The following is a 15,820-nucleotide window of genomic DNA, read 5'->3' on the forward strand; positions in this document are numbered from 1 at the left end:
GGACCGTAGTGACCTTCCAGGTCTGGAGCAGAGGCCAGCTTGTCCAGAACAACAAGTCCACCTATCTCTTAGGATGTTCATTGTACACCACCTCAACACTGATCTGTAACACAGAATACTGCTCACATAACCAGATACACAGTCTCTCCAAGGTTGGAGCTGATTAAGCTCCAGTTCATACTAAAATGTTCTCTAAAACATACTGATAACATGTGCTTTCTCTCAGTGAGAGGTACAGACAATAGTACAGGCAATATTTATTAAATTCTATTTAAGGAAATATAAAATGAAAAAATATAATAAAATTGAAAGAAAAATCCATTTTTCATATTTGGAAGGCGGGCAAAAACTGTTTCTGCACTCCTGGGGCCTATTGCACAAAACTAGGATAAGGGATTAAGCATCTTGATGATTCTGGCTCAATTTATCCGCTAATATACAGTTATTTTTCAATATTGTTCTTGGTGTGAGTGTGCCTTCAGGGTACGTTTACACAACAGCAGTGTACTAAATTTTGCATACAGATGACAAGATCACCAAAATATCCCAGCTTAATCCCTTATCCTAATTTTGTGCAATAGGCCCCTGTAAGGGTGTGTGTGATACCTTCAAAATCCAAACACACAATACCTTGTTGCTATCAAGTGTTTAGTCTCTCTACACATCTCTAGGCCAGACCCTAAGTCACCCAAATACACACTTTAGAAAACAAGAATCATTATAATAATATAGGAAGATAAATATTGATTAAGGCTTTGATTATGAATTTAATTAAGACACATTTGGATTTCAGAATCCCCCTTTCAGTTGAAGCTCTCTTCACATCCGGAGAGCAATATATATATATATATATATATATATATATATATATATATATATATATATATATATATATATATATATATATATATATATATATATATATATATATATATATATATATATATATAATACAGATTATATATACTCACAGATGATATATTATATACTCATTAATTATATATTTAATCTGTCAACTGTGTAAGTGTAACCAAAAAAATGTACGTCCAAACTTTGAATTTGGTCTAAATGCAACAATACAATGTTCTACCTGCATGTCAGCATAATGTATACCTCCAGTGTGTGAGGTCTTGCTGTGGAGAGCACTTTGAAGAGGGGAGGGGGGATCTTATGCTTTCAAAGCAAGCTTGCTATTGCTACCTTTAATTTACCTTTAATTAACCTTCATTTGTAATAGTTGCCACTTCTTTTAGATTTTTTATATAATTTAAAAACATATAATACATTCTCTAATTTAATTGTCAAGCAAAATAACAGTAAAAAAATGCAAATATTCAATGTAATCTCTCAGTTAATAAGATCCTAGAAATACAAAATAAATGTTTTACCATAACATGATATAAATGTAATAAACACTTAATAAAAAGATAATAAGCCTTTAAATATTGTACAAGATTTATTCATTTTGCACAGTTGACTCATTATGCTGCATATGTAAGTATTTGCAGGTAAGGGTTGCACAAATTTCACAAATGTATTTATTTTACATTGGTAATTACTCTTTCAAAAAAGATGCAGAATAGTTGAATGGTTCCACTTATGAGTTGATTTGAGCTGGTGATATTCTTTTTTAGCTCATCTCATTGAAGAGTCCATGAGTGCCATATGGGATGTCCACTGGAACTTCTGCTCGTCCAAGCTCTGTGAAGGTCTTGGCATCAAGGACAAGAAGGAAACTGCTCTTTTTCTAAAGAGAGTTACATGACATTATTACACCGGTCACAGCTGAATTCTTCGAGTGAACCAAACTATGTTATTGGACTAAAAACAAATTTCAGTCCCTTTGCTCTCCAGGGGCCACATTTATAAAAGTTGAAGCCCTACATTTGATCCAAGATCATTTCTGTCAACTGTGCAGAGGCACAAAAAACAAAAAAGCAAACATGCACGCTACACAAGGAAAAGTGTGTGCACCTGCTTAGAACATGATGTGGCAGTAAGCACTTTTCCACGTCAAAGACCATTTTTTATAAATATGAATGTTGGTGTGGATTTTAGTGTACACACTCTCTAAGATCAAATCTGTGGGGGGGGGGGGGGGGGGGGGTTGGGGGACGACGACACTCAGTTTCAGTCAATCTCATGTCAATCTTGAGTACCTATAGAGTAGTATTGCATCCTTCATATCTCCAACAAGTCTTTAGTTTTATTATATTTATAAAAGAAATATGGGCTGTACCGAGTCTTTCCGAAAAAAAACGAGCGGCTGGAGGCGTATCGAGTGGGCAGAGCTAAAGAATGACAAGTGCGCACAAAGCGGTGACGTCCTCAAGCGTGGAGAAGAAAACTCTACCCTAAATCAGATTCAACTAATACATATATGATCCAGAATCAGAGCCGGAGGCTGAAATAAATTGAACAGGAGGAGCAACAACATCCGGACGTCCATCCGTCTCTGTGGTATGTACTGTATTTAGTAGCCTGTCAACATTTGTGTGTGTTTACTCGCAGTTTATGAGGACATGATTCGGTTTATGGACTAGTGTATGCAACTAAACCTTAGCAGTAGCAAGCAAAACGGTTTTGCACGTCAGACCAGTATAACGTTATACAGAACAACAATGGAGTAACCGTTAGCGCATTTGAATGACGAAGCACACTTTGTGAGAACGCTAGGTTTATGTTTGGGTGGTTTTACAATAAACAAACTGACACCTATAGCAACCCGTTCTCACTCCCGAGGCGTCAAAATCTGAAGCATAGTCAAGTGCCTTCCGCGTCACAATTAAGACGCTAAAGGTGCCCCTGGGCGTCATTTTGCGACGCGCTGGGTGCTCCATTCATTACAATGATAAACCTTTGGCGTCATAAACAGACGCATTTAATTATTTGCGTTTATAAAAGCAGACATGATTTTATTAATATTTAAAGGCTACTTTTATATTTTGGAGCAACTAACTCCACTCCTACCCTAAACCTACCCATATCTAAACAATATAAAACACATAACAGGGAAATAAATGTACAGACACAGGTATTTATTGCAAAAACTGACCAAAGCAGTATAAAAGTATTAACTCATGTTGCATTCCAAGTCTTCTGAAGTCATACGATATCTTCATGTGAAGAACAGAGTCGATCTTGATGTTTTAATCGCTGAAATGATGATCCCGCTGCCCCGTGAACGAACTCATTCATTTCTCATTCAAATAATTCAAAAGACTCCTGAGCATGACGCAATCGGTCACAAGACACACGAGAGCCAATGACATTTTACAATCAATGCTGACGTAATGACGCAATTGGTCACAAGACATACGAGAGCCAATGCAATTTCACTATGAAATCTCACGTAACCGGCGCCAATATTTGAAATTTGATTGTGTTTGTTGATGATCTTCTGCGGATGGAGATGCTGATCGCTTTTGGGGATTTTCTTCATACAAATCAATCGTTTGGCCTCGGAAAACTTGGATTATTTAACTTTTTTGAATAACTTGTGTATGCAGTCGTATATGTCAGGCTATATCCTGTGTTTTATATCATGTTCAGACAAATGGGTAGGTTTAGGGATGGGATGGGGTTGGGTTACATGTTAAGCATGTCTAAATAGCGTAAATAAAATAAATGTAAATAAAATTATGCTTGCTGATTAAATTGAAAAACACACTCCAACATGTCATAATGGCAAAATTATAAACTAATACAATTTTACCATGACGATAACATTACTAATACCCAGCGCGTCTGTGTATGACGCCAAAGGTTTCTCACTGAAATGAATGGAACACCCAGCGCGTCGAAACATGACGCCTTGGGGCACCTTTAGCGTCTTTATTGTGACGCGGAAGGCACTTGACCATGCTTCGGTTTTTGACGCCTTGGGAGTGAGAATGGGTTGCCTATAGTGGTCAGATAAACAAATGTATTTAAACACACACCATAGATCACATGCTCCATTGATAAATTAACTATACACGCGATTGTGTCGTTTACTCATGTTTACTCATGCGACGATAGCCAACAGCATAGACATTTGAAGCAGTTTTACTCACCGCCTGCTTCCAAAGCAGGACTGAACCTTTATCGCTGGGACCGCTCCGTCAAAAACACACTTCTTTGGTATGATTTGGTGGAGTCCTGTGACAGCAGTGACCGTGGAGATCCGCGATGTTGTGAAGCTTCCCGTCATTTCTGCGTTCAAAACGGTTCAAATGCAGCGCTGCCTTCCGGGAATGCTGTGCTGAAGCGTTGAAGTCGCTTGATGTCACCCATAGGAATAAAGTGGAGCACGGCGCAGACTATAACGACATAAGTGTTCACGGACGAGTGGATCTGCAGCTTGAGAGCAGTGTTTATGGGCGTGCATTTGCTCTTTCGCTCAAGTCACGCGTGCGCACACCCTTCTGGGAGAAGAGCCGTACGGCCCATACAAGGACCTTCCGCTCTGTTGATGTCAAGCCGACCCATACTCGAAAAAAAATCGACCCCCCCCCCCCCCATATTAAAATGTCATAAGAGTAGGTCAATGGATCTAAACAACAAGGGTATGATGACACCATGGGTCTCACCTGTTTTGGTGTAATGATCACAGACATGACCACACCCTCATCCTCATCCTTAGCATCAGGTGCTGGAACAAACACTGGTTCTGAAGGGAACAAACCAGCATGGCGCCACACCTACATTCAAAAAAACAAAAACAGATAAGACATTATATTCTCAATTGAAATTAATTTGCAATCTGACCTCATATAATCTTGGATAAAAGTATTTTCATTTAAGATTTAATTCATTCACCTTTAGCTTCTTTCCTTCTAGATCCATCTTAAGCAAAGAGTCACCAAACAGGTGTCCAAAGCCACAGGCGTAGAAGTAGCGATAAGGACGAGCATTGTAGTGAGTGTAGTTTATCTGTGGAAACTCAAGACCACCGTACTGCAGCAGGTCATCATTGTAGAGATCTTCATGGGTGAGGAGCACCTATTATTACCAAAGAGAAATTACTTTTATCTGTACCCATTTTGTTCCAGTCCCCACCTTTCCACCTCTTCTTCACGTACCCCAGTTAAAGTCTTCACAGCAGTGGCAGTGGTACAAGGCAATTTGATGAGGTTGTGGTCATTGGTCTCCTCTTCCTTTACATCCAGAGGCAGTACGTATCGCCGTGGTAAGTTTGTACACAATGAATTGAAGAACTGGAAAAGCCAATAGATACACATTGAATTAAAGGATTTTTAATGAAGCTGAAAAAGAGGTCAACATTGTCTGTGTGTTTGACATGTATTAGTTTGTGAAAGCATTACCGTGTCAAGTTTTTCCCCAGATGCCTGGCGAAGGTTCTCCATAGTGAAGTCACCAATTACACTGCCATCATCTCCACAGCACATGTCCATAATCAAATATCCATCATCCTCATATGCATTAATCTGGTGAAGGGTGAACATGGCACTGCTGTAGTATTTTGTCTTAATGAGCTGCAGAAATTAAAACATGGATTGCAGAGGTGAAGCAACAGAAATATACAGTGTCCATATACTCCACAATTAGATGTCAGTAAAGACTCTGTCATGCCTGGCCAGTGCGTTTGTCTGCCACATGGAAGATGGTTTCTAGATCTGGGTTCCAGGTCATGACTTTATGAACGCTCTTTCCAGCAACTCTGTACAGCATGAATTTCAGCAGGTCTAGCTTGATCGGCTGCTCAATGAAGACTATGTAATTCTCCGACATTACTGCAGTAAGGTAAAATAAAAGAACAAGCATAGAAAACAGAAAAAAAACAATTTTCCATCTGCTTGTTGGTGGATAATATAATATACTGAACAATCAGCATGAACAAAAGTGCAGCCCACATTTTCAACCCTATGTAAATAGATGCAAAATCATTTGTATAATATTATAGATGGATAGAGAGGCAGAAAGGCAGATCAAATTATCTAAAAACGCAAACATGGCAGGCACATTTACCAAAACTGTGGTAGTATGATGGTTTCTTGGGGTCTGAAGCAGGAATAGAGCAAAGAATCTCGGCACCAGACAGATCAGCAACATCATACGCTCCTTCACCTGGTGGTACTCGCAGGATATGGTAGAAGCAGCCTTTGAGAAACATAATAGAAGGTGAACATAATAGAAGGACCTTTCTTTCATTGTTCAAAGATTTACTTATATCCCTGAATAATATATTATATTTCATATTGTGCTAATGGGTTGATTATCTGAATGCGCTCCTCCCAAAACATTGTTAATAAAACATTTATTTTTGCAATTTTGTTTGGTTTGAAAACATGAACAAAAAGAAGCCATTAGAGTTTAGCTGTGTTATAAAAAGCATAAATGAGGCATACCTTTTCGGCCATATGAGTTTCCCATGTTGTAAGTCGCTCCTTCACGGTCATAATGTGGATGAGCTGTCGCTGTATTAATTGCGATATATTTTGACCAATCCACCTTTCAAAACCAAAATCACATAGAGATAATTGTACAATGCAGGAGAACTGTATACATTTCTGTATTCGTGAAACATTGCCATATATACCTTTTCTTTGGTTTCCAGGCTCGCAGGGTCGATTCTGCGCATGAAGTTGGTCTCTGTGCTTACGTAAAAATCTCCTTTGTACTTTACAAAGCTCACTCCTGCATTATCAGTCACCTCTGTTAATCAAACAACTGATGATTAGAATGGGTTCAGATGAAGGTTTTGTGGTAACTTGACAAGTACTGTTATTTGTGCATTTTGATCTAATCTTTATAGATTTATGAATTTGTGGAGTCTATGCTCAGGTACACATGCCACTTTGACCTCCAATTGATGCTTACTTGGTTTCTGAAAACGTGAAAAGAACCGGGCAAAGATGTTCTTGCATGGGTCAGGTGCTGCCAGGGTGCCAAATTCAGACACCACAATTCGATTGTTCTCTGCGTTTTTCACATAAGAGTCACTGCGCAAAAAACGGCTGCTGTAGGTCACCTGACCATCTTTAATGTGGAAACGATGCATCAAGGCCATACCATCGAACCAGTGGGTGAATCTAAGACAGGAAAAAAAGAAGCCAAATAAACAAAGAAAATAACCAGATAAAAATGAATTGATCTTGCTATGCTTATAGCAATATTGTGCATTCTTACTTGCTTTCACCAAACTCAAATTTGCCAGGTCCATTCCTAAGGAAGCTGCCAGTGATCCAGGAGGGAATTTCACCCTTAATAACTGTACTGATAGGGTCTGGGGTCTCCTCCACAGAGCTCAAAAGAGGACCGATGAACTCCAGACCACTGGCAGATGGCCGTTTTTTGTTAGCTGAGAAGAAATCACACCATAATAAATCATGAGAGCTGTGACACAGATAATGTGACGGATGATTACACTCTACAGCATTCTGGAGGACATCAGAGAAGTCTAATGAAGAACAACGGTATCTTACTCTAATCATAAACTCAATGAAATGCATTAATATAGAGAATGTAAAGAAGTAAAGTGTTGCAAAACTCAAGCTGCTTTTGATTCTCTCTTCTGTGTGTGTGTGTTGCCTTAACTATTCCCATGAACCCCCAACCATGATTATATACCTCATTTAGAACCTCACTAGCTTTCAAAATGTAGCATTTAATAGACTTGTTTAGTAGAATATCAGTTTTACAGCACTTTCAAAAAAAATGTCCTCAATGAATACTGTTTTGGCACAATAAATGAACGCTAGCTTAGCCTATATGGGCAATGCACATAACCAATATTTTCATCTCTAATCGTAGATCAGACAAAAGATGGTGTAAACTATCAGATCAAACTTGCTTATATATGTTAGTTTCATAATTTCTAACAGCAAAGGACAAGTTATTGCTTGACTACTGTGTGCACAGTACAAACTACTGAACAAAATAATGTGCTTATCCATAGCAAAATATTAAATAAAGGACTAAGAGATGATGATTACATAGCACACTGAGATGAGCCCAGAGCATAGAAAGGCTTACCTGGCATTTTAAATACTGGATCCTGTGAAGGGTTCGACATGACTTTGACTCTTGAGATTCTTGATCTTAACATATGAAACACTAAACAGAAGAAGATAATCGCATGACAGGGTGGGATGGGCTACATCTAAAGCGAACTGGACCTTGTACAGAGCTAAAGCAACACAGTGTGCTTCTGTTCAGAGTTGACACATTAACCCCTGGTTTCAGACTTAACCTTGGTCCTGGACTAATCTGCGGGTTGGAGCTATTTCAACTGAAAAAAACTTGCACTGCATGGCTGTCAGTGCCATTGTTTTGTCTCAAGATGCACAACAGTAGTGTTTTTTTTTTTTTTTTTTTTTTTTTTTTTTTTTTTTACAAGGCAGTGTAACAGTTCAATGATCTACAGCAAAATAGAGAACTTTGGTCAGAACTAAACAAATTTTTAATTAGGCTACATTAGTAATTTCTCGTTAGAAATGACATCAGAAGAAAAAAAAAAAGAAAAAACATTAATTTACACACAAACCACCAAACGCAACTTTCAGACGCCATCAATTACCCCTAGCTCAACTGTCACAGAATGGAACACACAGCATTGTGGGATATCAAAGGAAAGCAAAGGATACATGTATGCTGCCTTCAAAAATCGATCAGATGAAGGTATTAGATTCGGACGTGGCTTTATGCCTTCCTGCCTTGAAATGTGTCCTCCGAAGGCAGCATTTTCCAGGTTTCGGACGCAGCCAAAATGTTGTGAAAAATGTTTTAAACAGAAACTGTGGGTCGTTAACACCATGTTCTGATGACGCAGGAGTTCCAACTATGGCAGCTGAGAAGGCTGTTCTTTGTGTTCTTCTTGAATAATTTTCGGAGCCTGATGAAATCGGTATAAATACTGCAAAACACTCTTGATGTTACAGTCACTGCTCTTGCTGTCCAGAATAAAAGAGTGAAGGTATTTGTGTAATCTGTGGTTCCTAATTATTGTGATCCAACATTTGCCTTGCATTTCTGGATGAAAAGACAAACGTGTCTTCGAATATGTTTGTTTGTTGCATTTACCGAGCTGCAGTGGACACATTTGTAAACGACTTTACTTTGACCAATCTTTAACACACCCACCAAACAAGAGAAAACGGCTCGGGTTATGTATATAACCCTTGTTCCCTGAGAGGGAACGAGCACTGCGTCGAAACGCTTTGGGGGATGCTCCCTAAGCATCAGCGAATCTGAAGCCTGAATAAACACTAGTCCAATCCGATTGGTCGTGCGTGATGACGTCATTGTGACGGCGTACCCGGAAGTATAAAAGGGGGGCCGGCGCATAATGGCGGCAGTTTCTTGCTCTGAAGCATGCGCTCCAGGCCTGCCGAGGTGTGGCGGTACGACGCAGTGCTCGTTCCCTCTCAGGGAACAAGGGTTATATACATAACCCGAGCCGTTCCCTTATCGAGGGAACTTCCCACTGCGTCGAAACGCTTTGGGGAATGAGTACCCACTAGGCCACACCGAGGGTCGCGCCTGTCCTAGTGTGAAGCCGGAGACCGGGCACAACTAGGGTTGGAGCACCCTCGCGCCAGGCGTCGCAGGGAGATCCAGGCTATAGAACCTGATAAAGGTGTGTGGAGTAGCCCACCCCGCCGCCTCGCAGATATCCTGCAAGGGGACCCCAGAAAGGAGGGCCACCGAAGAGGCCATGCCTCTGGTGGAATGTGCCCTCACGGCTACAGGTGAAGGCAAACTGCGCACCTGATAAGCCATGGTTATTGTCTGGACAATCCAGTTACTGATAGTCTGGGTAGACGCAGGCAACCCCTTCTTGGGTGAGCCAAAACACACCAACAATTGTTGAGATCTCCTCCACTGTGCAGACTTCGCCAGATACACCCTGAGTGCCCTGACCGGGCAGAGTAGGTGAAGTCTCCCCTCTTCCGCCGTCACGTGAGGCGGAGGATGAAATGCCTGCAGAACCAAAGACCTGACCACCCTCGATGGGACCTTGGGCACATAGCCCGGCCTAGGGTGTAAGATGGCCTTCACTCCACCCGGGGCAAACTCCAGGCAAGTCGGCATTACTGCCAAGGCCTGGAGATCCCCCACTCTCCTTAGAGAGGTAATGGCGAGTAGAAAAGCCACCTTAAGGGTCAGATTCTTAGGTTCTGCTGACTCCAGTGGCTCGAAGGGGGCCTCAGCCAACCCCTCGAGAACCACTGCCAGGTCCCAGGTTGGAACTCTGGACTGAGCCACAGGCCTCATCCTCCGAGCCCCACGGAGGAACTGTACAACCAGCTGGTGCCTACCCAAAGGCCCATCACCCAGAGGAGTGTGGAAAGCCGCAATGGCAGCCACGTACACCTTGAGTGTGGACGGGGTTAGGCCCGCAGAGAAGCGATCTTGGAGGAACTCCAGCACTGAAGCCACTGGGCAGTTAACTGGGTCCTCCTCACGCCCCCTACACCAAGTGGAAAATACATTCCACTTGAGGCTGTACAGTCTCCTTGTGGACGGAGCCCTGGAGCTGAGTAAGGTCTCTACCACCTCTGCCGACAGGCCAGCCTCTAGGTACCTGGCCCCCTCAGGGGCCAGACCCAAAGGTTCCAAATCTCTGGCCGGGGGTGGAATATCGTCCCCGCCGCCTGAGACAGGAGATCCCTCCTCAGAGGAATCTGCCATGGATGACCTGCCAGCAGGGCTATGATATCTGAGAACCAAACTCGCGTCGGCCAACGGGGTGCTACCAGAAGTAGACTGACCCCCTGCCGACGGACCCTCTCCAGGACTCCCGGGAGCAGAGCAATCGGGGGAAATGCGTACAGACGCAGCCTCGGCCACGTCTGCACCATGGCATCCAACCCCAACGGGGCTGGATGCGTGAGGGAGAACCACAGTGGACAGTGGGACGTCTCTCGAGACGCAAACAGATCCACTTCCACTGGGCCGAACCTCTCGCATATGGCCTCCACCACTTCGGGGTGGAGCCGCCACTCCCCGGGCCTCAGCCCCTGCCTCGACAGGATGTCTGCTCCCTGATTTTGAACACCCGGGACATACATTGCCCTGATGGACAACAGTTTCCCTTGGGACCACAGGAGGATTAGATGCGCCAATCTGCACAGAGGGCGCGATCTTACCCCTCCCTGGCGATTGAGGTACGCTACGACAGCCGTATTGTCTGTCCGCACCAGGACATGTTGGCCGCGGAGGTCCGGGAGAAAGCTCCTGAGAGCTTTGTAGACCGCCATCATCTCCAGGCAATTTATGTGCCAGGAGGAATGACGGCCCTCCCATGGGCCCCTCGCAAAGCGGCCGTCCATGACCGCGCCCCAACCAGTGAGGGAGGCGTCTGTTGAAACGGATTTCCAGCAACAGGACGCTCCCAACACTGGCCCCTGGGACAGAAACCAAGGTTTCTTCCATATGACTAGGGAACGAAGGCATCTGCGCGTTACCCTGATCATACGAAAAGGATTCCCTCTGGGGGAAAACCCCTTGGTTTTCAACCACCACTGGAGGGGTCTCATGTGTAGCAGGCCGAACGGTATCACGTTGGACGCTGCTGCCATGTGCCCCAGCACTCTCTGAAAGTGCTTCACAGTGATGGTGTGGCCTAGCCTTATTCCTGAGACCATCGCCAGTATGGTCTCGACTCGCGCGGGAGACAATTGTGCCCGCATCGTCGTCGAATCCCATACCACCCCTAGGAACGTAGTCCTCTGGGACGGCGTCAACACGCTCTTGTTCGTGTTGAGTCTCAGCCCCAAGCACTTTATGTGGGCTAGAACGACATCTCGATGCCGAACCGCCACCTCGTACGACTGGGCCAGTATGAGCCAGTCGTCGATATAATTCAGTACACGGATGCCCTGAAGCCTCATAGGAGCCAGAGCTGCATCCATGCACTTTGTGAATGTGCGTGGGGAGAGGGCTAGGCCGAAGGGAAGTACTCGATATTGGTACGCTTCGCCCCCGAAAGCGAACCTCAGGAACTTCCTGTGACATGGAAGGATGGAGATATGAAAGTATGCGTCCTTCAGATCTATCGTGACGAACCAGTCTTGGGACTGGATCTGACTCACGATCATGGGGATAGTGAGCATTTTGAATCTGAACCTCCTCAGAGACCGATTCAAATCCCTTAGATCTATAATCGGACGCAACCCTCCATCCTTTTTGGGAACTATAAAGTACCGGCTGTAGAACCCGGACTCCCTGTCTGGCGGAGGAACATGTTCTATGGCCCCCTTCGCCAGTAAGGTTTTTACTTCTAGTTCCATTACCCGACCCCGCTCTGGTACCACTGTAATCCAGGTCACCCCCCTGAACCCAGGGGGAGGCCGACCTAACTGCAGTCTGTACCCATTTTCTACAATGCGCAGGACCCATGTGGATACACTCGGAAGGCATTTCCATGCGCCGAGATAATCTACTAAGGGAACCAGCCTCTCGAGGCTGGCGTCGGGTGTTACACGAGCCTCGTCCCCGACCCCCTGAAGCGGTTGCCCGGCAGGAAGTGGTTGGGAACGAGTCTCTGTGTGCGGACGCGCCAGCTGCCCCAGCCGCAGGTCTTTCCAGAGGCGGCTGGAGCAGCGTGCGTTCGCGGGAAATCGATGTGGCCTGAGGCGTCATAGACGGCGGGATTACCACATCGATTTCCCCAGGGCGCCGCGAAGGAAGCAACCTCGGTTGCCCCCTCGCGGGAGGGACCGCCCTGAGAAGTCCTGCCGAGGCTAGGACTTCTTTGCGGCAGCCTTTCGCGCCTGAAGGACGTTCCTCAGATCGCCCTTCGGAGCGGAAGGCTGCTGGTGAGCGCGCCGCCTCTGCTGCCAAGCTCCCGGAGGAGGGGCTCTAGAGGCGACGCTCTCTTTCTGCATCTGACGATGCGAGGAGGAGCTGGTAGGCGGCTGAGGCTGCCCGCTAGGGCCAGCCTTCCCGGGCTTAGAGCGGCGAGGGAGGTACTGCTGGAAGGCCGCTGACTGTCTCTCCGCCTACTGGTGTCTGGAGACGACGGAGTTAACCGCGTCCCCAAACAGACCAGAAGGCGAGATCGGGGAGTCCAGGAGGAAGGATCTGTCCTTCTCCTTTATCCCCGACAGATTCAGCCAGAGATGTCTCTCCGTTGTCACCATTGCTGCCATGGAGCGGCCGATGGCACGGGCCGTCTCCTTGGTAACACGGAGAGACAAATCTGCGACCTTCCTGAGTTCCAGCACATCCTCCGGAGAGGGACCCTCGCCCTCATCCAGCTCTTTTAGGAGGTCAGCCTGGTAGGCCTGCAAGATAGATAACGTGTGCAGCGCACTACCAGCCCGCCCAGCCGCCATATAAGCCTTGCCCACCAGCCCTGAGGTGTCCCGACAGGGTTTGGTGGGCAGCACCGGGGTTTTAAGGGACGATGCCGATTCGGGCGAAAGATAGCTCGCGAGAGCATCCTCCACCCGCGGCATCGCCCCATAGCCCGCCTCGCGTGCCCCCAGGACGTTGGAATAGTCCAACAGTGGGGGATTAGAGACACGCGAGGAATAGGGCTTTCTCCACGATCTACACACCTCGGTGTGCAGATCGGGGAAAAAAGGCAAACCCCGGCGCTGTGTTTGGACCCGGTGTGCGAGGAACCGGTCATCCAGCCTACTGGGTGGCCGGACTTCCTGTTCCTCCTGTGGCCACTCAATATTGAGTTTAGCCACAGCACGGGTCAACACCTCGACCAACTCCTCCTGGGCGGGCGGATGAGGCGATGGAAAAACCTCATCCCCCGCCCCGATGCCCGCGCCCTCCGGCTCCTCGGAACCAGAGAGAACGAGCATCGGACCCTCCGCCCCGGGGGAAGATGCCGCAAAGCGGGCTTCCACACGGGGAGGAAGATCATCGGAACTGTCAGAGGAGGATTGGGAAAGTGCCGCAGCAGTCCCAAAGCCCTCTGACAGATCCCGCTGTGAGCCCCATGATCTGCGACGCCGCGACGCCTCAGCGACCGCGGGTCCAGAACCATGGGGCTCACGAGGCTGGCCGGTCTCATCGAACACGGCCAGCCTAGAGCGGAGCAGCCTGAGTGTCAGCCGCTCACAGTGCTCACAGGCGGCTCCCTCGAGAGCCGCCCGAGCGTGCTGCACACCCAGACACTGCACACACAACAGGTGTGTATCCGATCCCGAGATGAAGCGGGGACACGGATGCACACACTGTCTGAATCCACTCTTTCTTTCTTCCATACTTTTTACTAAAAAGTCACTCACACACACACTCGCAACTGGACATACAACAGTAAATAGACAGACCAAACAGAGAGCGCTATGCTGAAGAGCAATAACTGCCGCCATTATGCGCCGGCCCCCCTTTTATACTTCCGGGTACGCCGTCACAATGACGTCATCACGCACGACCAATCGGATTGGACTAGTGTTTATTCAGGCTTCAGATTCGCTGATGCTTAGGGAGCATCCCCCAAAGCGTTTCGACGCAGTGGGAAGTTCCCTCGATAAGGGAACTTATCTCAAACCCTGTTACACACCGTTTCCAGGAAGAAACATGACTTTAAAACCGCAAACCGTAGAAAAATGTTGCGCGCCGCAGTTCTTGTGATTTCCTGTCACTCTGTATTTAAGCCATGTGTTCCCACTTCCATATTGCCAGTTCCACTGCCTTACTATATGCATTCTAATCCAATCAGTTGTTCTTACTAAAACTTTTTAGTAAATTTGACTTAATGTCCAATAATTTGTTGAACTTAATTTACTGGTTGCATGCTATGCCCTCATTACTTAGAAAACACAAGTAAACATTACTTGACTGGTTTAACTGAGTACCATTTTAATAGACTTTTCCCTCATTTAATCACTTCCTCTCACCATGATTAGTGTCCCCTTTGGTGGGTACTTGTAACTTCATTTATATATTGTAATTCACTAAACGCTGGGTGCGTCTTATGTGCATATTTGCAGTGTCTGTGTCACTAAATGAAATGCATATTGCCAAATTTGCGGACTATATCATTAAGTTTATCCTCACTGGACTTTTCAGACTATAAAGGCAAGGATGAAATGGTCTCTTCACTCCAACTGTCACATTTTCTGTCACCATTCAACATTTTTCCCAGAGATGGTCTTATTGTGGTCAGATACAAGGGCCCATGGATTCAGAAAAGCATAATGGCTGTGATAGAAATATTATATATAAAGCCCTCAATTAATGAATGTTTATAATAAGCCTAATTTCAGCTGTTCATCAAATAAAGTGATAATTTCTCTTCAGAAAATTTAGACTAAACCACTCAAGTCATATGGATTAGTTTTACAATCTCTTTATAAGCTTTTTGAAGCGCCAAAGTGTCAGTTGCATGTCTATGGAGGGATATCTTTACGATTACATCAAAAAGATTGTCATTTGTGCTCGGAAGATGAACGAAAGTTCATAGAAATTCAATTTGGCCAACAGAAATTTTTTGATGTGATCAGTCACTAGAAAATGTTCAGTTGGAGACATTTGTTTATCAACAAATCGACAATGCTTAGCTTAAATGTGTTTTTTTGTTGTTGTTTTTTTACATAAAATGTACAAACAACTTATTTTGATTCATTCGAGAATCATAAACAACCTGGGGTCTAAATGATATGACTTTCAGTCTGTCAATAAACGACAAAGCATCTTACTTTATCTCATACAGAGTATATAAAACACAGCATAAAGAAGTATGAGAAGTGCTCAGTGGGTTCAAAGGTTTGATATCCTTTTGCTGAATTTTCTGACCAAAAATAAGCAAATCCAGACATGGGTAAATCTTGCTGCTAACCTCGTTTCCCTGAGAACTTACCATCTGCTGTGCTGACCAAACTTGACCACAGGTTATACCTACAGCACATTT

General features: G+C 45.0%; 1 protein-coding gene across 1 annotated transcript; it reads right to left on the reverse strand.

The window, feature by feature from the left end:
• Window positions 1-956: 956 nt before the first annotated feature.
• Window positions 957-8,093, reverse strand: bco2l (beta-carotene 15, 15-dioxygenase 2, like). Its single transcript, XM_067440201.1, has 12 exons — window positions 7,978-8,093; window positions 7,132-7,303; window positions 6,823-7,034; window positions 6,542-6,657; window positions 6,351-6,453; window positions 5,971-6,102; window positions 5,575-5,735; window positions 5,307-5,477; window positions 5,064-5,198; window positions 4,801-4,983; window positions 4,572-4,682; window positions 957-1,747 (listed from the first exon to the last, which is right to left on the reverse strand). Exons 1-12 carry the CDS (start codon window positions 8,048-8,050, stop codon window positions 1,631-1,633), a joined length of 1,686 nt encoding a protein of 561 aa, XP_067296302.1. The 5' UTR covers window positions 8,051-8,093; the 3' UTR covers window positions 957-1,630.
• Window positions 8,094-15,820: the final 7,727 nt, after the last annotated feature.

Source organism: Pseudorasbora parva, chromosome 3 (assembly GCF_024679245.1).
Source record: "Pseudorasbora parva isolate DD20220531a chromosome 3, ASM2467924v1, whole genome shotgun sequence".
NCBI classification, from domain to species: Eukaryota; Metazoa; Chordata; class Actinopteri; order Cypriniformes; family Gobionidae; genus Pseudorasbora; species Pseudorasbora parva.